The sequence below is a fragment of the Rhizoctonia solani genome, chromosome 5 (assembly GCF_016906535.1).
Source record: "Rhizoctonia solani chromosome 5, complete sequence".
Classification (NCBI taxonomy): domain Eukaryota; kingdom Fungi; phylum Basidiomycota; class Agaricomycetes; order Cantharellales; family Ceratobasidiaceae; genus Rhizoctonia; species Rhizoctonia solani.
Window position 1 is genome coordinate 819,296 of NC_057374.1, and position 17,143 is coordinate 836,438.

General features: G+C 47.2%; 4 protein-coding genes across 4 annotated transcripts; 2 read left to right on the forward strand and 2 right to left on the reverse strand.

The window, feature by feature from the left end:
* Positions 1 to 1,083: 1,083 nt before the first annotated feature.
* Positions 1,084 to 2,008, reverse strand: RhiXN_09054 (uncharacterized protein; the record flags this gene model as incomplete). Its single annotated transcript, XM_043328870.1, has 4 exons — positions 1,084 to 1,301; positions 1,361 to 1,627; positions 1,686 to 1,716; positions 1,790 to 2,008. The coding sequence occupies 4 exons, from the start codon at positions 2,006 to 2,008 to the stop codon at positions 1,084 to 1,086; spliced, it is 735 nt and encodes a 244-aa protein (XP_043180316.1).
* Positions 2,009 to 4,604: 2,596 nt separating this feature from the next.
* On the forward strand, positions 4,605 to 6,703 carry RhiXN_09055 (general negative regulator of transcription subunit 2; the record flags this gene model as incomplete). Its single annotated transcript, XM_043328871.1, has 6 exons — positions 4,605 to 4,617; positions 4,667 to 5,340; positions 5,393 to 5,479; positions 5,541 to 6,102; positions 6,233 to 6,404; positions 6,481 to 6,703. The coding sequence occupies 6 exons, from the start codon at positions 4,605 to 4,607 to the stop codon at positions 6,701 to 6,703; spliced, it is 1,731 nt and encodes a 576-aa protein (XP_043180317.1).
* Positions 6,704 to 8,238: 1,535 nt separating this feature from the next.
* RhiXN_09056 (glutathione S-transferase) lies at positions 8,239 to 13,486 on the reverse strand (the record flags this gene model as incomplete). The annotated part of the gene is made up of 13 exons (XM_043328872.1): positions 8,239 to 8,448; positions 8,504 to 8,626; positions 8,690 to 9,185; positions 11,885 to 12,027; positions 12,083 to 12,228; positions 12,295 to 12,327; positions 12,384 to 12,400; positions 12,452 to 12,516; positions 12,571 to 12,631; positions 12,681 to 12,808; positions 12,863 to 12,895; positions 12,951 to 13,030; positions 13,444 to 13,486. The coding sequence occupies 13 exons, from the start codon at positions 13,484 to 13,486 to the stop codon at positions 8,239 to 8,241; spliced, it is 1,578 nt and encodes a 525-aa protein (XP_043180318.1).
* A 1,350-nt stretch (positions 13,487 to 14,836) lies between these two features.
* On the forward strand, positions 14,837 to 16,737 carry RhiXN_09057 (Fungal specific transcription factor domain; the record flags this gene model as incomplete). Its single annotated transcript, XM_043328873.1, has 6 exons — positions 14,837 to 14,965; positions 15,030 to 15,411; positions 15,464 to 15,741; positions 15,796 to 16,305; positions 16,360 to 16,482; positions 16,534 to 16,737. 6 exons carry the CDS (start codon positions 14,837 to 14,839, stop codon positions 16,735 to 16,737), a joined length of 1,626 nt encoding a protein of 541 aa, XP_043180319.1.
* Positions 16,738 to 17,143: the final 406 nt, after the last annotated feature.

Consider the following 17,143-nt stretch of genomic DNA (forward strand, 5'->3'; position numbering starts at 1 on the left):
GGGGTGCTTTGGTTACCAGTCTAGTGCCCGAAAGAAATACGCCTCTGCACACGTGCAATTGGAATTAATCTTATAATGGGCTCAAGTTTTGAGAAAAAAAAAGTAAAGCACGGTTTCTGTCTGAATGCTGGCCATGGAACGTGTCACGTATAAAGTATATCCAGGGGTTTGTAAACAGAAGTGTAACATGCCCAGTAAGAAACCCACCCGAAATCCGGCCTTCAAGTCTGTCACAGTACTGAGCAGAGACTCGAGCGCGCGTGGCCCCTGTAATCATACATATGGCTCCGAATCCCGAAGCACCGTCATCGAACCTTTCCGGAATGCTCAACTATATGAATCGATCTAAGCCATCAGGGCGCCCTTCTTATCTATAAATAACAACAACCTACTTGTGTAAACTCAATACTTCGGACTACAAGAAGCGACTCGGAACTTTCAAGCCATATGCAACTATATTCTATATATAGCGCTATGTTTCAATAGCCATGCCGTATCGTAGGCATATTACCACGTTAAGGAAACCTTACGACCATTGAGAATGAATTCTCTCTAGAATATAAACCTGCTACGGATCAGAGTATTGGATTACCATTTCTTATCAAGGAAATAGCATTATGAGCAGGTGCTCCGGCTATATTGTAAGATTCTCAATGATATGTCGTCTGTCACGGAAACATCTCATGGTTGGGGCAGAACGCACCACGGTGGGAGTCTAGGTTTATGCCTTAGGCTCTCACATAATCTCTCTCACATAATCGCCTTCTTATCCTTATTTTTGACTTTGCTTTCCTTCATAAGACCACGTGGAACGGTTTGATTGACGCCAGGTGAAATATAATGTACCCAGACTTCATAAACAAACAGGCTTGGCTCGTAAGCCAGTTTTATGCGTGGATCTTACGCCTTAGTAGCATGGTCAAACCGATTCGTGCTCCCGACTTCTTCATCGACGTACGTCAAGGTGCCTATCATATGCCGGATCGGTTGGAAGAAATGACCTGTGGTCGAGTGATTCAACACATCTCGGTATAGTAGAAAATCTCGCACACTTACAATTTATCCCCGTCTGTAACAATTTACTCAGAGCTGGGTACCAAAAACGAGACCGACTGTTTTTTTGCTCCGGGGAAGCCTGGCAGGTCCAAAATCAATTACAAAATCACGCAAGAAATCTCCAATTTGAACAGACCCGGGATTATCTTCAGTAGGGGTGCGATGATAATGCTCTTGCAAGTGTTGTTGAAACTTCTTTGAGCTCAAAGCGCCGACCAAGCCAAAGGGAGAAATCAGCATAGCTCCTAAAAGTAGAACTCGTTTTAAACACCTTCAAGTATGTTAGGATAGATGACAGACTTACCAGTCAGTCCCCACATTAAAGATCTTCCGAAGAGCAATAAGTGAATAGCTTGAAGTAGTGCGAAAAGACCGCCAACAGAGCCGATGACGTCCAGTATAGTACCTGTTCTATAATCTTGCAAGTAGTCGCAGATCCCTGAACTTCGTGCACCGCCTTGAACTCTCAAATCCTGGTAGCTGCGGAAGTATACAAAGCCTGGGTTCAAAGTGACACGAAGCATTGCGGTGGCGATAGCATCGTTGGGCAGAGGGATCGCACTGATTTCCACTAAGAATATTTAATTTGAGAATCAATGCTGCAGCGGTTTGTTGGTTGAACAACTGACCGATCGGATACAGAGACACATTACGGTACATCTACGCATGCCACAGAAAAGTAGTTAGTTAATTGAGTTTAGTCTGTTGAGGGCAAAAATCACCGTCTCCTCACCGGTTTTGAATTAAGGATAACGCCACGTAGTATTGGCGAAGTGATGAACTGTCTCGTTATAAGCTTTACTTCAGCTTCAATATGAAACCCTGCGCGAGGCTGCCAAGGCGCCGTAAGCCCTCGGAGAACCGACTCGCTGAGATCGTGTGGAAGAGCACCGGTCCTGCCTTGTACTTGAGAGGTCTGGTCGTTTTCATTCCAGATACTAACAAAGGGCATATTCGTATATGTAAGTTTAGATCGATTAACTCCGCGAATTTCGAGCCTAATGGAGGGTGGTTTGGTTCGAAATGCTGAAATCAAGACGTTATAATACAAGCAGGGTGAACATTCAACAGCTGTTTGTCAATGAAAGAAGGATTTAACAAGCCAGCAAGATCTTCGTCATTAATCCACTCGTTATCATTCTGAGCAATGGCTTGGGTTTGAACAAGAGCGTGCCTATTTTGGCTGTGCGCGTCCCGAAAGATTTCGAGCTCTGTGCCTGGAAACACTGTGAAAGACTGCATCCCATTGAGATGGTGGATACATTATCAAATTGTCTGTCCTGGAGGAAAAGACGGTCCGACGGCACCTATGAGATCAACTTGTTTCAATAAAGGCCATACAACACCTACGTACCGCGCACAACACTAGATTACTGTGATAATTAGGACGAATCGCAGTCATGTTACTACATTCGCGGGAAACTATACGAGTTTCGAACTCGTTTTGCGTAACTTGCAGTGTTGTGATAGATCTGAAAACGAGAACACCCATGGCGGCCAAGAAGAACATATTGCGGGTAAATGCGTATAGTTTGGTCTCGGCGGGACTTGGAAATGTCTGCGTGAGTCTCAAGCAGTCGACACACGAACGAAACGTGACTCGTACCTGACTCGGCGAAATAATAAATTAGAAAATATTGTTGTGCGGTGCGTATGCAGAGTATAACCGTTCGTAACAGTGCCTTGAGCCCTCTATTAATTGTTGACGGGCGGATATATGCGGATCCCACGGGCGACCAAGAGCACTCAGGGAAGTAGGTGAGTAAGGAGACACAATATATCTTGTGGCCATGCTCTCGACGTTGAATTTCCAGAGCTGTCCCATGGGAATATCAGAATAGAGGAGCCGTAATGGTAACAAAGTCAACACTAGGATTAGGAATGACCAGAGTGTCACAAGCGTCGTCGGTACCACAAACGTGAGCACAGAAAACACATCAGACTGGTAACGCAGAGGATCATTTCCCTCTTTATCATATTTGTTTGGCATCAAAAGGGCTATGTATCCTCTCTGATTAAAAAAAGCCGTTTTGCATAGGTTACTCTGGAGAGAATGCTGACCTGAGCCATTGATCGCCAAGGTGGCAATTGTTACAAAGACCTGAGTGCCAAAAGTTCCGATATAGGTATCAATTTGCTTCAGGTCGACAGTTGTCCTAAGTTATATCAGGTTCATCCCGTTACTCGATAGGACTGGCTAAAAGTGTTTACATAAAGCTGTCATGAATATGAGACTTATGCATATTCCTTATTGAACGTGCCAAGTAAATCAAGTGACCACAGTCTATATATGCTTACCTAGATAGAACGAGAGTAAGACTTTAGCATCAGCAGTTTGAGGGGATCCGGGTATTCCAGTTTTCTTGTTGTGATGGCCGCATTTGGTGGACTGTAGCAACAAGACCATAGAGCGCACTGAGCCAGCGAAAAAGTATATCCAATACTGCCAATTCACAATTGTACCACACGCCTGAGAAGCCTTTTTGCGTTCCATACTGAGGTGGAGCGAGGATGTGGGGACCGCAAGGACGCAGACGCTTGGATGTTACCGGATACATAAACAGCGGCTAAATACTTGTTGCGTTGGGGGGCGGTCAAGGGACAGAGGCCGAGATGGCGATTAAAGTTTTGTATATTTTCAAACCAACCTCCAAGCGAATAAAGCATATTGTTCCACGCAAATCGATAAAGATTGGGGGAAGGAACGCGCCTACTCGACCCAGGAATGTTGATCCTTTCAACTTCCTGAATTTGATCGCAGATCTTTCTCTCCGCGGTACGTTTGCGACCGGACCGTCTCATCGCCTACTACATCCTTTTCGACGATATCTTGCAGTTGTATTGGTATCGTCACTCACAGCTTGCCCTATTGGGAGGTGCATCATTGCGCCTTGCCTAGCGTTTGGGTTCTTGTTGAGGATGTTGTGCGCATCTACTGGCAGAGCCTTATTGAGTGTCATTACGGCAAGGCAAGTGTAATGAGCAGGGAGAGATGGCTATTGCCAGATGAGACGATAGGGATGGCAGGACTTGAGAGTGTGTATCTGATTTTATAATAGAAGAAGCGAGGTGAAGGAGTGAATAGACGATTTTGAGCAAGGGTGACATGTCGCAGAAGGGGACAATTCACAAGGTAAAGATCATCAAATGTTGATAGAGCGATAGAATTTCCAAGTTAAGAAGGTAAACAATAAATCAATTGTTTTGAATGGTGAGGCTCATAGAGAATATAAAGATGGTATAGTTCAGTCCAAGTTTGGCAATCATCACGTGATGCTTCGATGGTCCTATATAGTGCCAATGCGAGTTGGAGGTCAACAAGAGCTAATTATAAGACACTACACTTTACCCACAATACGTCATTCGTTCAGAATTCTCGCGACAAGCTGGAATACTGTCCAAAAGCGACTAATTAAGCTAACATGTGAGAAAGACCGGCAGGTCATGTGAACGAAAATTGCGAATTTCGCATGGGTGGTTACGTCAGCAGGTATCAACGACTTGCGACTACCACGACATAAGATCGCGAGACATCCATTAGCCACGCTATGAATCGGCCAGGTGAGAGGAATCACGTAGTGCATATTGGACTTGCTTACGCGGAGTGTAGGTCAAGCACCACGCGTTCCTCCGAACCTGAATCCGACGGCTCAGCAACAGCTAGCATCGCAGTTCCGTGGAGGTGTCTATCCTCCGTATGGCATGCCCCAGACGCAACAACAGCCCCAACGAGCACCGACACAGCCAGCCTATGCACAGCCAGCACGAGCCACATATGGCATTCCGAGCAGATCCTTTCCCTTTAGCGGTGTCCAACAACAGGCGGCGACGGCGGCCCAGCAAAGCCATCTGCACGCGCTCATGCCGCAGCCAAACGGAGCCAATCAGACGCCGGGAGCGAACGGAGCGAACACTCCGGACACGAGCACTTCCCTCGATCCCAACGAGTTCCCTGCCCTCGGCACATCCGCTCCCCAGCCCCCGTTTTCATATGCCCAGGCCGGCGCGAGTGCGGGTTCAGGGTATCATCCTCCTGGTCCTGCCAATTTCCAAGCTCCCAACTATGCTTCAGCCGGTGCCAACCCAGCCTCGTTCTCAGCTGGCGCCAACAACTATGCACAGGCAGGCGCTCAGGCCAACTTTGCCAGCGCGGGAACACCAGGTGCGGGCTTTGGAACCGGAGCCGCTGGTGCAAACGGACAGCAGCAAGCCCAGCAGCGGGAGCTTACCCAGGACGACTTTCCCGCACTCGGCCAGGGCGACGCGACGTTTGCAAACTCGGTAGTAGGTCCAAGCTCGGCTTTTTGGCCTAGGTCACTTGACTTAGTTTATTTAGAAGGACCAACATAGGCAGAATCTACTCGGTCAGATGGGCGTAATGAGGAACAATATCCCCGGCTATCAATCAGAACTTGACAAACGGGTGCGAACTTGTGCGACTCCATCGTAAGTATCATTCGACTAATCGTTACTTTGATATTTAGCAACAACAGCAAGCATTTGGCAACATCAAGCTGAACCCACCAAATCATGCAACGGCGGCTGCATGGGCCTCACAACCTCCATCACAACCTCCGCAATCCCAGCCTCCCACACAAGCTCCTCCTCAGCCTCCTCAACAGCAACTCCCTCCGCCGCCGCAGCCCCAGCCTCAAACACAACCTCCACCCCAGCCATCACAAACGACGAATACCGCGCCAGCACCATCGAGTACGCCCAGCTCGTTTTCGTTAAATGGTCAGCAGCAATCGCAGTCACAGTCGCAGACGCAAACGCAAACGCAGACCCAGAGCGCCTCGCCTGCGCCGACAACAGCGAGCGCGAATACCGGTACAGGAGGAGGAGCCCAATCGACAACAGGTGCACCATTATCACAAGCAGGCGCCATCGGGTCGAGCATACCGCTGACACCCGCGCAACAAGTACTCATGAGTGCGGCCGACAGGTGGGGTCTGCTCGGATTACTGCAGATCATCAAAGGCGGTGATCCGGACGTAACGTTATTAAATGTCGGCGCAGATTTGTCAGGGATGGGGTTAGATATGGGTATGCAGGGGTGAGCATCCATTGTTCCCTTTTTAGTAATTTAATTTTGTTTCTATTCTTTTGCTTACTTGGCGAGGCGGGATATATGTCCATAGGCACCTCTACCCATCGTTCATAACGCCCTGGTCAGACGCGTCGGCGGCGTTGACAGTCGAGCCCGATTACCATTTACCGGCGTGTTATAACGTACAACCCCCTCCGCCCGCGCAAGCCAAGGCAAACGCATTTAGCGACGAGACGCTGTTTTTTATGTTTTACTCTTCACCGCGAGACGTGCTGCAAGAAATGGCGAGCCAAGAACTGTAAGCCCGTCTGATCCATCAGTCAAATTCCCCCACTATATCAGAACATCTCCCATATTGACGCTTTTTCCCCAAGGTACAACCGCAACTGGCGATTCCACAAGGAACGTCGAGTATGGCTTACCAAGGAATCCGGCACGTCCCCATCTCAAAAGACCAGCACACACGAGTCGGGCGTCTACACGTTCTTTGATCCTGAAAACTGGGAACGCGTCAAGATGCATGCGCGCATTCAGTATGACCAGCTGGAGGAGAAACATACCGTACCTGTCGGCGGCGCAACGAGGTATGCCCAGTAAGCGCCAAGAGTGGGAAAAGCACAGCGGTGAGGGGACGGGGAGCGGGGGAACGCTGCAAAAATGGGAAAATGTACGCGACGGGGAGGTGAGGAGGGTGGCGGGTGAAGGGTGGAGAGGGAGAGGGAGAGGGAGAGGGAGGTCAGTCTGGTTCATGTACTTTCACTTGTGTCTTATAGCTCCACTTGTCATTGTGTGACTTTATGTTTCTTCTTTCTGTTGATTTGGATTGGCGAGGATGCAGAATGCGATGGGTCGAGGTCGAGCACACGTATATTTTTATGCCCTTGTGTTTCCTTTTTGAGCGATCAACGTACTCGCTCGTTGTGGGGTTCATCGATTCGATGTACGTTCGGCTGCTTGTCAACCCGGCTATGTATCAAGTGCTCATTGCGGGATGGGTGTTCTTTGACGATCATCTCGAGACTTGTCTGGGTGTTCTTGTCGGCCATTGCTTTTATTTTAGACTACAATCGTGGATCCAATGCACGGAGACCTGAAGTTGTTCGATTTGGCACTACCCGCCATCGGTTCTTTGACTCGTCAGGTCGCTATATGCTCTCATTGTCTTAAGCTAGGCTTTGGCCTGTTATCTCTACTGGAACGGGTTGAAGGATACTAATGCGCTACGACTTCAGCCATTGTAGTTTATTCACATTGGTAGGTGCATAAAGCTAGGCAGGACACAGTCGACAGCCAGTCTTCATGCAAAAAACAGAGCCCTTTTCTGTTTTCAAACAAGACCTTCATAAGTAAGCATCGGTGAATTCTGTTCAACCACTGTATACTCGAGTTGCTGCATCATATTAATCATCGTGGAAAGATATAGAACGTAATAGAATGTTCTGTAATCGAATCGAGTGCACTGGAGGCCAACGAGGTATGGATTTTCCGCACCTTAGGTTGATGGGTTTACAATGAAGGTTGATGGGTTTTACAATGAACTTATTGTCGCGTTATAGTAGTTTTCCTACGGAAATGACGCGATACCATTGTAAGGAGAAACCGCATCTTTGTAGTACTTTGCACACTTGCGCGGAAAAGGTGCCGGATCTTCTGGGACAAACTCGCGGAGAGTTGGCGGACCCATGTATATGCGGTGCGTGCAGGTAATTAATTAGTTTTCAGTGTGTGCAGCAATTAGAAGAACCATTCATTTCATTCACAAATATAAATACAAATTCAATAACAAAATAAATCGTGTCAAACCAATCCTGTTAGATGGACCATTTGAGCCGAAGAACTTGCACGCCAAAGCCTGTTTTGAACAAATGCACACCCAAGGCTACAAGCTTGTCAGTCACAGAAAATCGGCGTGGCAATCATTGCACCTAATTCTCTGTTCACGTTGTTTCTTTGCATGGTCTTTACGATTGAGCTTGGATTTTCTAATTATAAATGTAGATGTCCACGAAAGGAACTTGATCTCCAGGCATCGATGGACTTCAAATAAATTTCACTTATGTTTACGAGTATCCCATGTACACCCAATTATCCCAAATTTCCGAAAGAAAAAATGGGTAGGATTTGAGGATCCTTCAGACTGATTTGAAAACGCTCGCGGACATTGCTCGAACATAATCATCCCACGTTACAGCCGCCCCTCCTGCTCCCGCCCCATGCCAAAAGCGCCGAAGCAAGAAGCCAAACTCCGGTCCTGAAAAGAGCCAAACACGCCCGTCCGTGAAAGAAAGCAACTTCTCGTACACAGCAATCCGTTGACTTTCCAACCTAGCCGCCAGACCAGCCTATGCAAGTAATTGCAAATTAGCAGCAAGTTTGAGGTGCATACACTAAGCTTACCACAACGTAGTGAGAAAACATGTGCACACCGCTCTGCGAGCTGCCAACTACTTCTGCAATTTCGAATATCCGATCTACTGACGCTTGCACCCGCGAGTCGTGTGATGAAACTCCGCGTATACCCTGGTAATGGCAATGTTCCTCAGTTACATACCGAGAAGGTGAAAAAGAAAAGCAAAAACGCACCATGTAGATATATATCAGCACCACATGTTTCCAGCCCTCCTGTACAGCAGCCCTAAGGCAAGTAGCGCTCTCGGCAATGGCGCTGTCGTTTAGCATAGCATATCGTGATGTCCAGGACAGGACGCGCTGCTCGAGAGCATGCCAGTGATCCAGATGAACTCGGGAGCTAGCTCTCCACGAGTTGACCTGTGCAATAACTTGGAGTAACACGGCCGGAGTTCCGTGTACCCACTCATGCCCACGGCTCTCACACTCGGGGTTCATGTCATATTCGCTATCGTATCCATATTCTACTAGAGGTGGTACTCCGAGTAGAAACGATGAGACCGTATCAAAGTAGGAGAACCGTATGAGCTCGGGTCGAAGTGCATAAAGCATACGGGGCAAAGAGATAACCAGGCTACCATTCGGCTCTTGAATCATCAGACCCGGATCGGCTGCTGCAAGTCGCAGAAGCTTGGGTAGTACGCTCCGAAGTGCAGTGTATCCTGAAGCACTATTCACTAGGTGAAATTTCAGACGAACTAACTGGTGCGCTGCATTACTTGTCGTGCTAAATTACCAACCAGATGAACCACTTACCTCAATATGGGCTGAAACGCAGTCTCTTATTTCGTCTGGCGGTAGATTACTAGGTGAGTTGACTATAATACTTTGCTCGAATCGATCGATCCAACCAATGTATGGTTCAGATGTGGAGCCACAAGTTCCGAGATTATGACCAAAGGATCGGAAAATCCGAGCTTCAAAACACAGAACCAGCATGGTTTTGGTCGCCCCTGTTAAACCTCTCGTGAGAACATCAGATTCACCCTGTGCGGGGGGTATGAACCAGAGATCAAGGCGTTGAGAAAGGTCTGTCATGCGTAATTAAACACAATTGGGAGGAGAATGAAGGGTAATTTTACTTACACTCGTTGATCATGAGTAAATGCATCGAGTGCTCCCCTCTACTGTTTTGTGTTCTGTCTATTGTAGGAGACAAAAATCGAGGAATCGCCTTAATGAGCCTAGTTACATCAATATTACTTCCGGTAGGCTCTGTGCTAGAACACTGCTTGGTGAAGGCAGATCGTCGTGTCTGCGAACGTGAATGCAAGACTAATTGACTTGGGTCCTGTGGCCACAAATGGTCGTAGTCTCGCAAAGGACCACCACGGCCAACTACATCTTTATCTTTAGTTGGGGTTTCACCCGCCCTATATCCGTCTGTGCCCCTCGGAACGGAGGGGGTGATAGTGCCACCCGGGCTTGCACCAGTCGAGTCTTGCGAATCTGCCGGCCACCCACCTGAGAGATGATCCAATAACTAAAGTAACCGAAGAGTAGTGTGAGTTAGAGAGCGCAAAATACGAGTGGTGGATACAGAAAGCTCACCTTTTCTGTTGACCCATTGATTGGAATAGTGGTAAAAAACGGCCACTGTTGTGATGAGATTGGTGCATCAAGATAATCGTAACGTAATTTAACTCGAGGTTTATGTTTTTCATATCCTAGGCACTCGTGGCCATCCCTCGCGCACCTATCGCAACACGGCTTGGACAGGTCACACTTTTTGCGTCTGGTAAGCCAACGTTATAAAAAAACCAATTGCAATATCATGGATCTCGACTGACCTTCGCCGGCATGTCCGACAACTAGTAGGAGGTGGACCAGGCATTGATACGAGGCGAAGCATTTTGATAAAATAGCCAAGTGCCTAAGCTTGTATACTCTTTGTTGACTTAGATTCTATAGGCCCGAGGGTCATAAGCACAGAGATCGCAGACTAAACATGCTTTTTTAACCCCCCTCTGCGTTGGCTGGATCTAAAAAACAGCCAAAACCTTAACTCAGCCGCTATACTTACCGTATAAATAGTATAACATTCAATTAAGCATGGAGCCCTTGCTTCGCAATTCTGGCGGCGTAACTCAGAGATCCAGCCCTTTCAGAAATGTTGTGTAGATTGGATTTTCTCTTTCCACCAGCTCCTTGGGAGCGTTATGCATGCAACACACTGCACGTGGGCCGCCACATGCATATACTTCACTTAGACCCAAGTCTTATGATAACACTCTCTGAGCTTGGCAATAGTCTGCACCAAAGCATACACACACTATATATTACTCTAAATGTATGCCCGTGTTGTTTGCTGGTACTTGGTCCAAGATTATGTTAGGCTGGCTCATCGTGCGGCGGCGGCGCATACGGTATATATCCCACGGACAAAGTCGCCAGATAACCGGCGAAGAGGAAACTGAATCCAAAATATTTCCGAAAGGGCTGTATACAATTGCTACTACCTACGGCCAAATTAAGTATTAAAATTATTTGTGGAGGACTAGAATTCTTTGGCATACGAATAATGGTTTGCATCTAGCACAGATAGGGCTGAATGGCTTATATTAATGTTAGAATGGTACTTGGCCTTGGGCTGAGACAGCTACGGTAAAATTATGTACCACAAATTGATAGGCGTTGCAACCGGGACCGGAGGGCAGTGGAATGGGTATAGTAGCGGCGATACGCCGTACTGGGTTGCCACCGGGGCGCATCACAGAGCGAGCTCGGGTGGGCGGCCATTCCTGGTCAAATGCATGCGCAGTGGGCAAAGAGAGGGCCATTTATTGCACCCAAGCAGCGGTATAAGCGAGCAATATGGACAACTCTTTTATTGCGTGAAGGTATGGATGGATGGGACTTGCAGAAATGAGAGGCGAAGCTAACAATTGCATGAGCCCATGGGTCTCACACTGTATTGTATGGAGGAAAAGAGCAAGGCGCGTAAGCACCGTAGCAAAATACTATAGACATATATGTACAACGAGGAACATGTCGCAATGATCAAGACGCGTCGGAATCAGGCCCAGTGTAAGTTTTGCCGACCCCGCGTGCTCCGTGGCAAAACCCCGCTTTAACGCCCCAAAAGCTTAAACATTTCTATTTTTGAACAATACCTTTAGGTGAGCATCGATGAATTATAGCCAACATTTATGCTTGCGTTGTCGAAGCGTAACAACCGAATTTGAGCGTACGTTTATTGCTTTATTGGATGTGTCGTCGTTCGATATATCTTTAGCTGCTCTTATCGTCATGACTGAGTCATATTGGTTCGTATTTTTCGTGGAACTTTTGAGCTTCAGGATGCGTTCAATAATTCGTAGATTGAATAGGTTGATACAAATGCCTCCTATGCGTCCGCATACAAACTACCGCCCTTTAGGACCAAACATCCACTGCTGGACGCTTGCTATAAGCTTTTCCTCCTCCTCCTTAGTCATGTTCGCTCGTGTGGGATCTGGTACGTCTAAACCCCTCTTGGCTTGTGGTCGCTCGTAAATTCGATCCAACCAGGCCTATTCACTTGCGCTGGAAATCTAAGTGGACATTGCTAAAATAAACTCAACTTACTTGAATGTGGGGGTAGTCGTTCAGATTCTCAACACCTGCCCAGCGATGTGCTCGGATCCAAGGGAAAGCATTTATGTCTGCCAATCCATATCGACCTTTTCCGGGTCCTACAAGATACTCACGGCCAGAAAGGCGCTCGTTGAGGACTTTCATCGATATCGTTATATATAGGTGAATGATGGGGCCAAAAACAGTGAGCAGAGCCTACCCACCTGAGTAGAGACGCTTAACCTCGTTGACGTAGCCTAATATATAAATGGTATGAGTCTCCTTGATAAGAACCACAGTACATATGACTCACGATCTAAGGCATATGGACTTTGAAGGTATAGATATACCAAACAAAGTTTTTTTTGTTGCTCAACTCACATCTGTTCTGGCGCGAACCGGTAAAAGTGCCCGGCTTGCCCTTGCATTGGCCCGATACCACCGTGCTGCATCAAATTAGGCATAAAGAACGGAACGGGGATTAGCAAGTCTCGTCATACAGTGAAGAAGATCCACTGAAGCTGTTCAGAATAGGAATCCGGCTCGGTTATGGGGTCGTAACTAAACTTCCTTTCTCTATCATAATGCTAAACCATGACTTTAATATCACCTAGAAGTTGTGACTTTGAAAGCAATGCTTGCCTGTGCGAGGTAAAGAACAATAGCAGCAGATTCAAATACAATGAATCCGTCGCGTGATGGGTCAACAAGGGCTGGGATACGACCGTTAGGGTTGATCTGTTCAGTTTTCAAAAAGCTATCTTATGGAAGCTTCATTGTGGGAAGTGGTACCTTTAAAAACCATGGTTCTTTTTGTTCATTGTTCTAAACAAGAACAAGATATGTTGATCTGTACAGTATTTGGGAGAACTTGGCTTACTCTTATATCAATGTTTCGGAAAGCATACTCAAGGCCATATGCATCCTTCAATTCCTCCAAGAGTATGGACACCTTACCACCTATAGATCTATTAGTCGATAAATAATATGACCTTCTTATAAGTACTCGCCGTTTGGAGAAGCAGCGGTATACAGCAGCAATGGGTCGGAAGATGGCATGTTAACAACGACGGAAAATTTAACGGCTATGAAGGGTTAAGATCAACAAGTGACTCTTTTCTACCCGTGGGCCTTTCACACGCTGCTGACCGTGAACCAATCACAGTATTATCTCTCAAAACTTGCCCACGTACCTATGAGCTATCTTCCCGAAGCATCATTTGAGCCTGAACTAGTATATCTTGCAACTGGCGAAGAAAGTTTTGAAGAAGTATTGCAACTGACTAGCTTCCAGTAATGCGATTCCATAATTGTTGCTTTGATATGAGTTCCGCTCGATCAAACTGAGTTTCCAGAATCCAGAGTGTTTTTACCATTTGCTTTCTCAACTGGCCCTTGAGTTGTGCGATCCCTCATGCTTAGGTTGCTTCGAAGCAGCAGCTCATCGCTACAACTTACTGTGGTAGCAGGAACTTGATCATCGAGATGGATTTGTCGCTACTATATCAAGTCCCGCAGGACTCGGGGTGGGTTATGTATGGTCTCAATTGTCAGGGTGAACCCCAAAGTATGAGGGTGGTGTAATGTCACAGGGCTACGGAACTGGCGTTTACGAGATCACGTGGCCGCCGCCTCACCGAGCGGCTGTGGGCATTGACCACACCCCACCCGATAGGAGGTCGAGTAGCGCGCTCGGTATCTATTCTTCCTATCCTCATTCCCTGTCCACAATGTCGAGCACAGACCGGAAAATGGTGAGACGCCCAAGCCGCGTTAGCGGGCTCGGACATGAGACGGGAGCCTTGGGACGTGACTGCAACTCACAAGCCGGGTGATGCATCTGCGCTTGGCATCTTGGTGAGGTAGCCCTTCCTATATATACGTGCCTGCATAAATTTGTGACTCTCGGAAGCAAGAGGCCGTGGGCTCAGCGCAGAAAATCTGCATTACGTTCGTATTTCGCCAGGCATCTGGGATGTGGATTCATGGAAATAATGGTTGAATTTCGCTAGTATTCCGCGTACAAAACGGGACTTTACGTGCATAGAAAATCCGCGCTTTTGGGATCCATTGTAATGTAACAGCTATGCAGTGCAATCAATTTGCTGGGTTCTCCCGATTCGATTAGATGGATCTAACCCACTGTACACTTTTAGACCACGCTGTTTACAATTAGATCCATCGCCAGCTTTGATGAACTATTCAGAATCAGAACCTAATTACAGAATTATTCAAAGTGCTCCAAATATCTCCAGAGATTCGGAGAGAGAACCTGTTTCAAGTCCTAGAGCGCTCTGGAGTCATGCCTTGTTAGTGGACTACCCCAGAGAACTCGGGAGCAAACGGATCTTGTTGACCCCTCACGTAGATCCATACGCCCAATTCATGTATTGTCTAGGGTTCAAAACCACGCTTCGATAGATGGGGGCTGCACTTATATAATAGGCCTAACGGCTATGATCAATTTTGGTTACAGTGCATTAGACTCCTTGACACTGCCGAGAGTGGGTTGCTTATTTTTTTCCACACGCGACAGCAGGTTAGTGGATCTCGGCATCATTAAGTCCAATTTGGTAGATAAATCAAGAAAGTATATGTGTCCATAACGCTTGCCTTCTGCCTGACCAAACGCATGCTTCACATCGTCTCAATGCCTGGCCCCCTCCGAGGAGCTGTCGTACATGTCGGCAAAGGTAGTTTATGATCAACCCGTATACCTGTGTCCGATATGCTTCATCGTGGCTTGCCAGGCGCAAAAAGTGCGATATGGCCAGGCCGTATTGCGAGAAATGCCTGAGGGGCGGGTATGAATGTCTAGGATATGAAGAAGACCAACTTCGGATCAAAATACTTTGGAACCATCTTCCTGCTTCGGCGGATATTACGACATCTGAGGTGAGTTTACAACGCCCGCATCGGCTTACAATATCAATTTAACAGCTCTATCGTCTTTTATCAGGCACCTGCTCCTACAGTGGGTGGATGCCGTAACGACCCAGCTAGTACAGTTACGGATCGTGTCGCCAAGCCCTCTATACTAGGGACTGCGCTACTTTACAGGAAAAGTGGTCGTGCGTTAACCACAGATGATAGTTCCTTTGAAAACTCCGCAAGGAGGTTTGACCGTTTGTGGCCACAGAATCAAAGCCAACCCGTTTTATACTCATCATCAAGAACACACAAACCCGATAATGCTGAACCTTTGGATACGGTTGCAGGAGTGAAGGAAATCGGAAGTGATTTAGCTGAAGATATCAAAACCCTTCATAGATCAATTTCTGCCTCGATAGATATGACACATCTCGATAAGGAAGCTTATCTCGCATGTGTCGCTGGGGAGTGTAAGTGGGTTTATTCTATCTGGTGTGATTTTAAACAAGTAGGACAAAATAGATGTTTTACATGTCCTGGATTTCTGGTTTACGCCTCCCTCAGCGATCGTTCGCGACTGCTTGAAGGGCCAGGTGAGAGGAACTAGAACTATGCAGGCCATGGATCTGGGAACAATGGTTCTCAAGACATGCGCACTAGACCAGGGCCTCAGAAATCCTGGCACCACGCTCGAGAGGTACATGGCCTTGGTCGATAAATTTGAACAGAATTTCACTACCGATCTTGGTTGTAATCTGCCACCAAGAGATGCAACGGACTGCTTTACGGCCCGTCTTGAGGTAAACGGTTTCTTCGACTGAGAATTCAGCAAAGCGAATGACACAACGCGTTAGCTAGCAATTCTGAAATTCTTCCTTGGAGACAGCATTGCAGGATATACCCTACTACAAGTTCTACGCCCCAAGTTCCTTCTGCTTGTTGCAACCGACTCTGGTTTGCTGGTTGAACAGCCAAACGGCAACCTAGCTGTTTCGTTTCCCCGCACGCTTAGTTCTCTTCGACACGAGCTTGCACGATTCATCTCATATGACGTGATACTGTCATTTTTACTTGGAGCGCCACCCATGATAGAGTATGGGTATGAGGGCACATGTGATGGTGACGGGTTTGAATGGATACATGGGATTCCGTCTGCACTCCTCCAGATCATCTCGCAGATCAATTCGTGGAGAGCTGGTCCTCGAGTCCATCTTGACTGTTGGCAAGATTTAGAACTGTGCGTCTTTGCCTGGAAACCATTGCAAGCCACACTGGGCGAGTCTTTTGTTCCTGGGAGCACCGCTTTTGAGAGGGCTGTAGTACAAGAAGGGTGGAGGCATGTGGTATTGATATATATATACATGGTATGTTTCACATCCTTAATATTTCCTAATGCACAGTCTGAGGGAAACTAATAGGGCATATGTGGAGTTTCTTCTCATGACCCACGTATACAAGCGTCGGTAGACGTAATTTTCCAGCTTGCGGAAAAAATGCGCAACTCACGAATCGGCATACACATGTTACCTCACTGCGTTGTTGTAAGTTTGGAACACGTATCTTTATTTATCTATTAAGGTGCTTTTCTATAGGCTGGTATAGCGGCGCGACTAGAAAAACAGCGAATTAGGGTGTATGAGAAGCTTAATTCTTTCTTAGATCCGCGGGCTTGGCTCTTGCGTGGGCCACAATTTAATAGAGCTCTTTATCATTTGTGGCACAGTACAGGTGCAGGAGGAAAAGCTGTTACATGGGACGATTACATTCGTGCGAGGGATACAGTTATGCCTCTGTAAGGGTGTTATTGTCTCTTTTCGGCTTGAAATTTGACCGGTTCCTATGTAAACGTTGCGAGCAACTTGGATGTAAATAAAACACGTTCTATATCTTAATCCCAACCGTTCTGAGCCCCTTCAGTTGAACGTTTTGCGACTTAACCGCTCACGCACGTAACTGCCGCTTCGCGCGGTGTTGATTTCCCCCTCGACCTCCTCCACTGTCTGGCTTCGCACACACCGAGTGCCATATCTTTTTGTGTTATTTTTGCTCGCCTCACCCGCCGCTCTGAAACTTCATGAGAGCTACTTTGGGTTCCCCATCCATGAGCCGATCTCGCGGCCGGGGGCTCCCGAACCTCACGGTCTGAGTCTCGTGGCCGACATGAACGAGCGGGCAGGAGGTAGTTTTAAATGAGAATGTAAA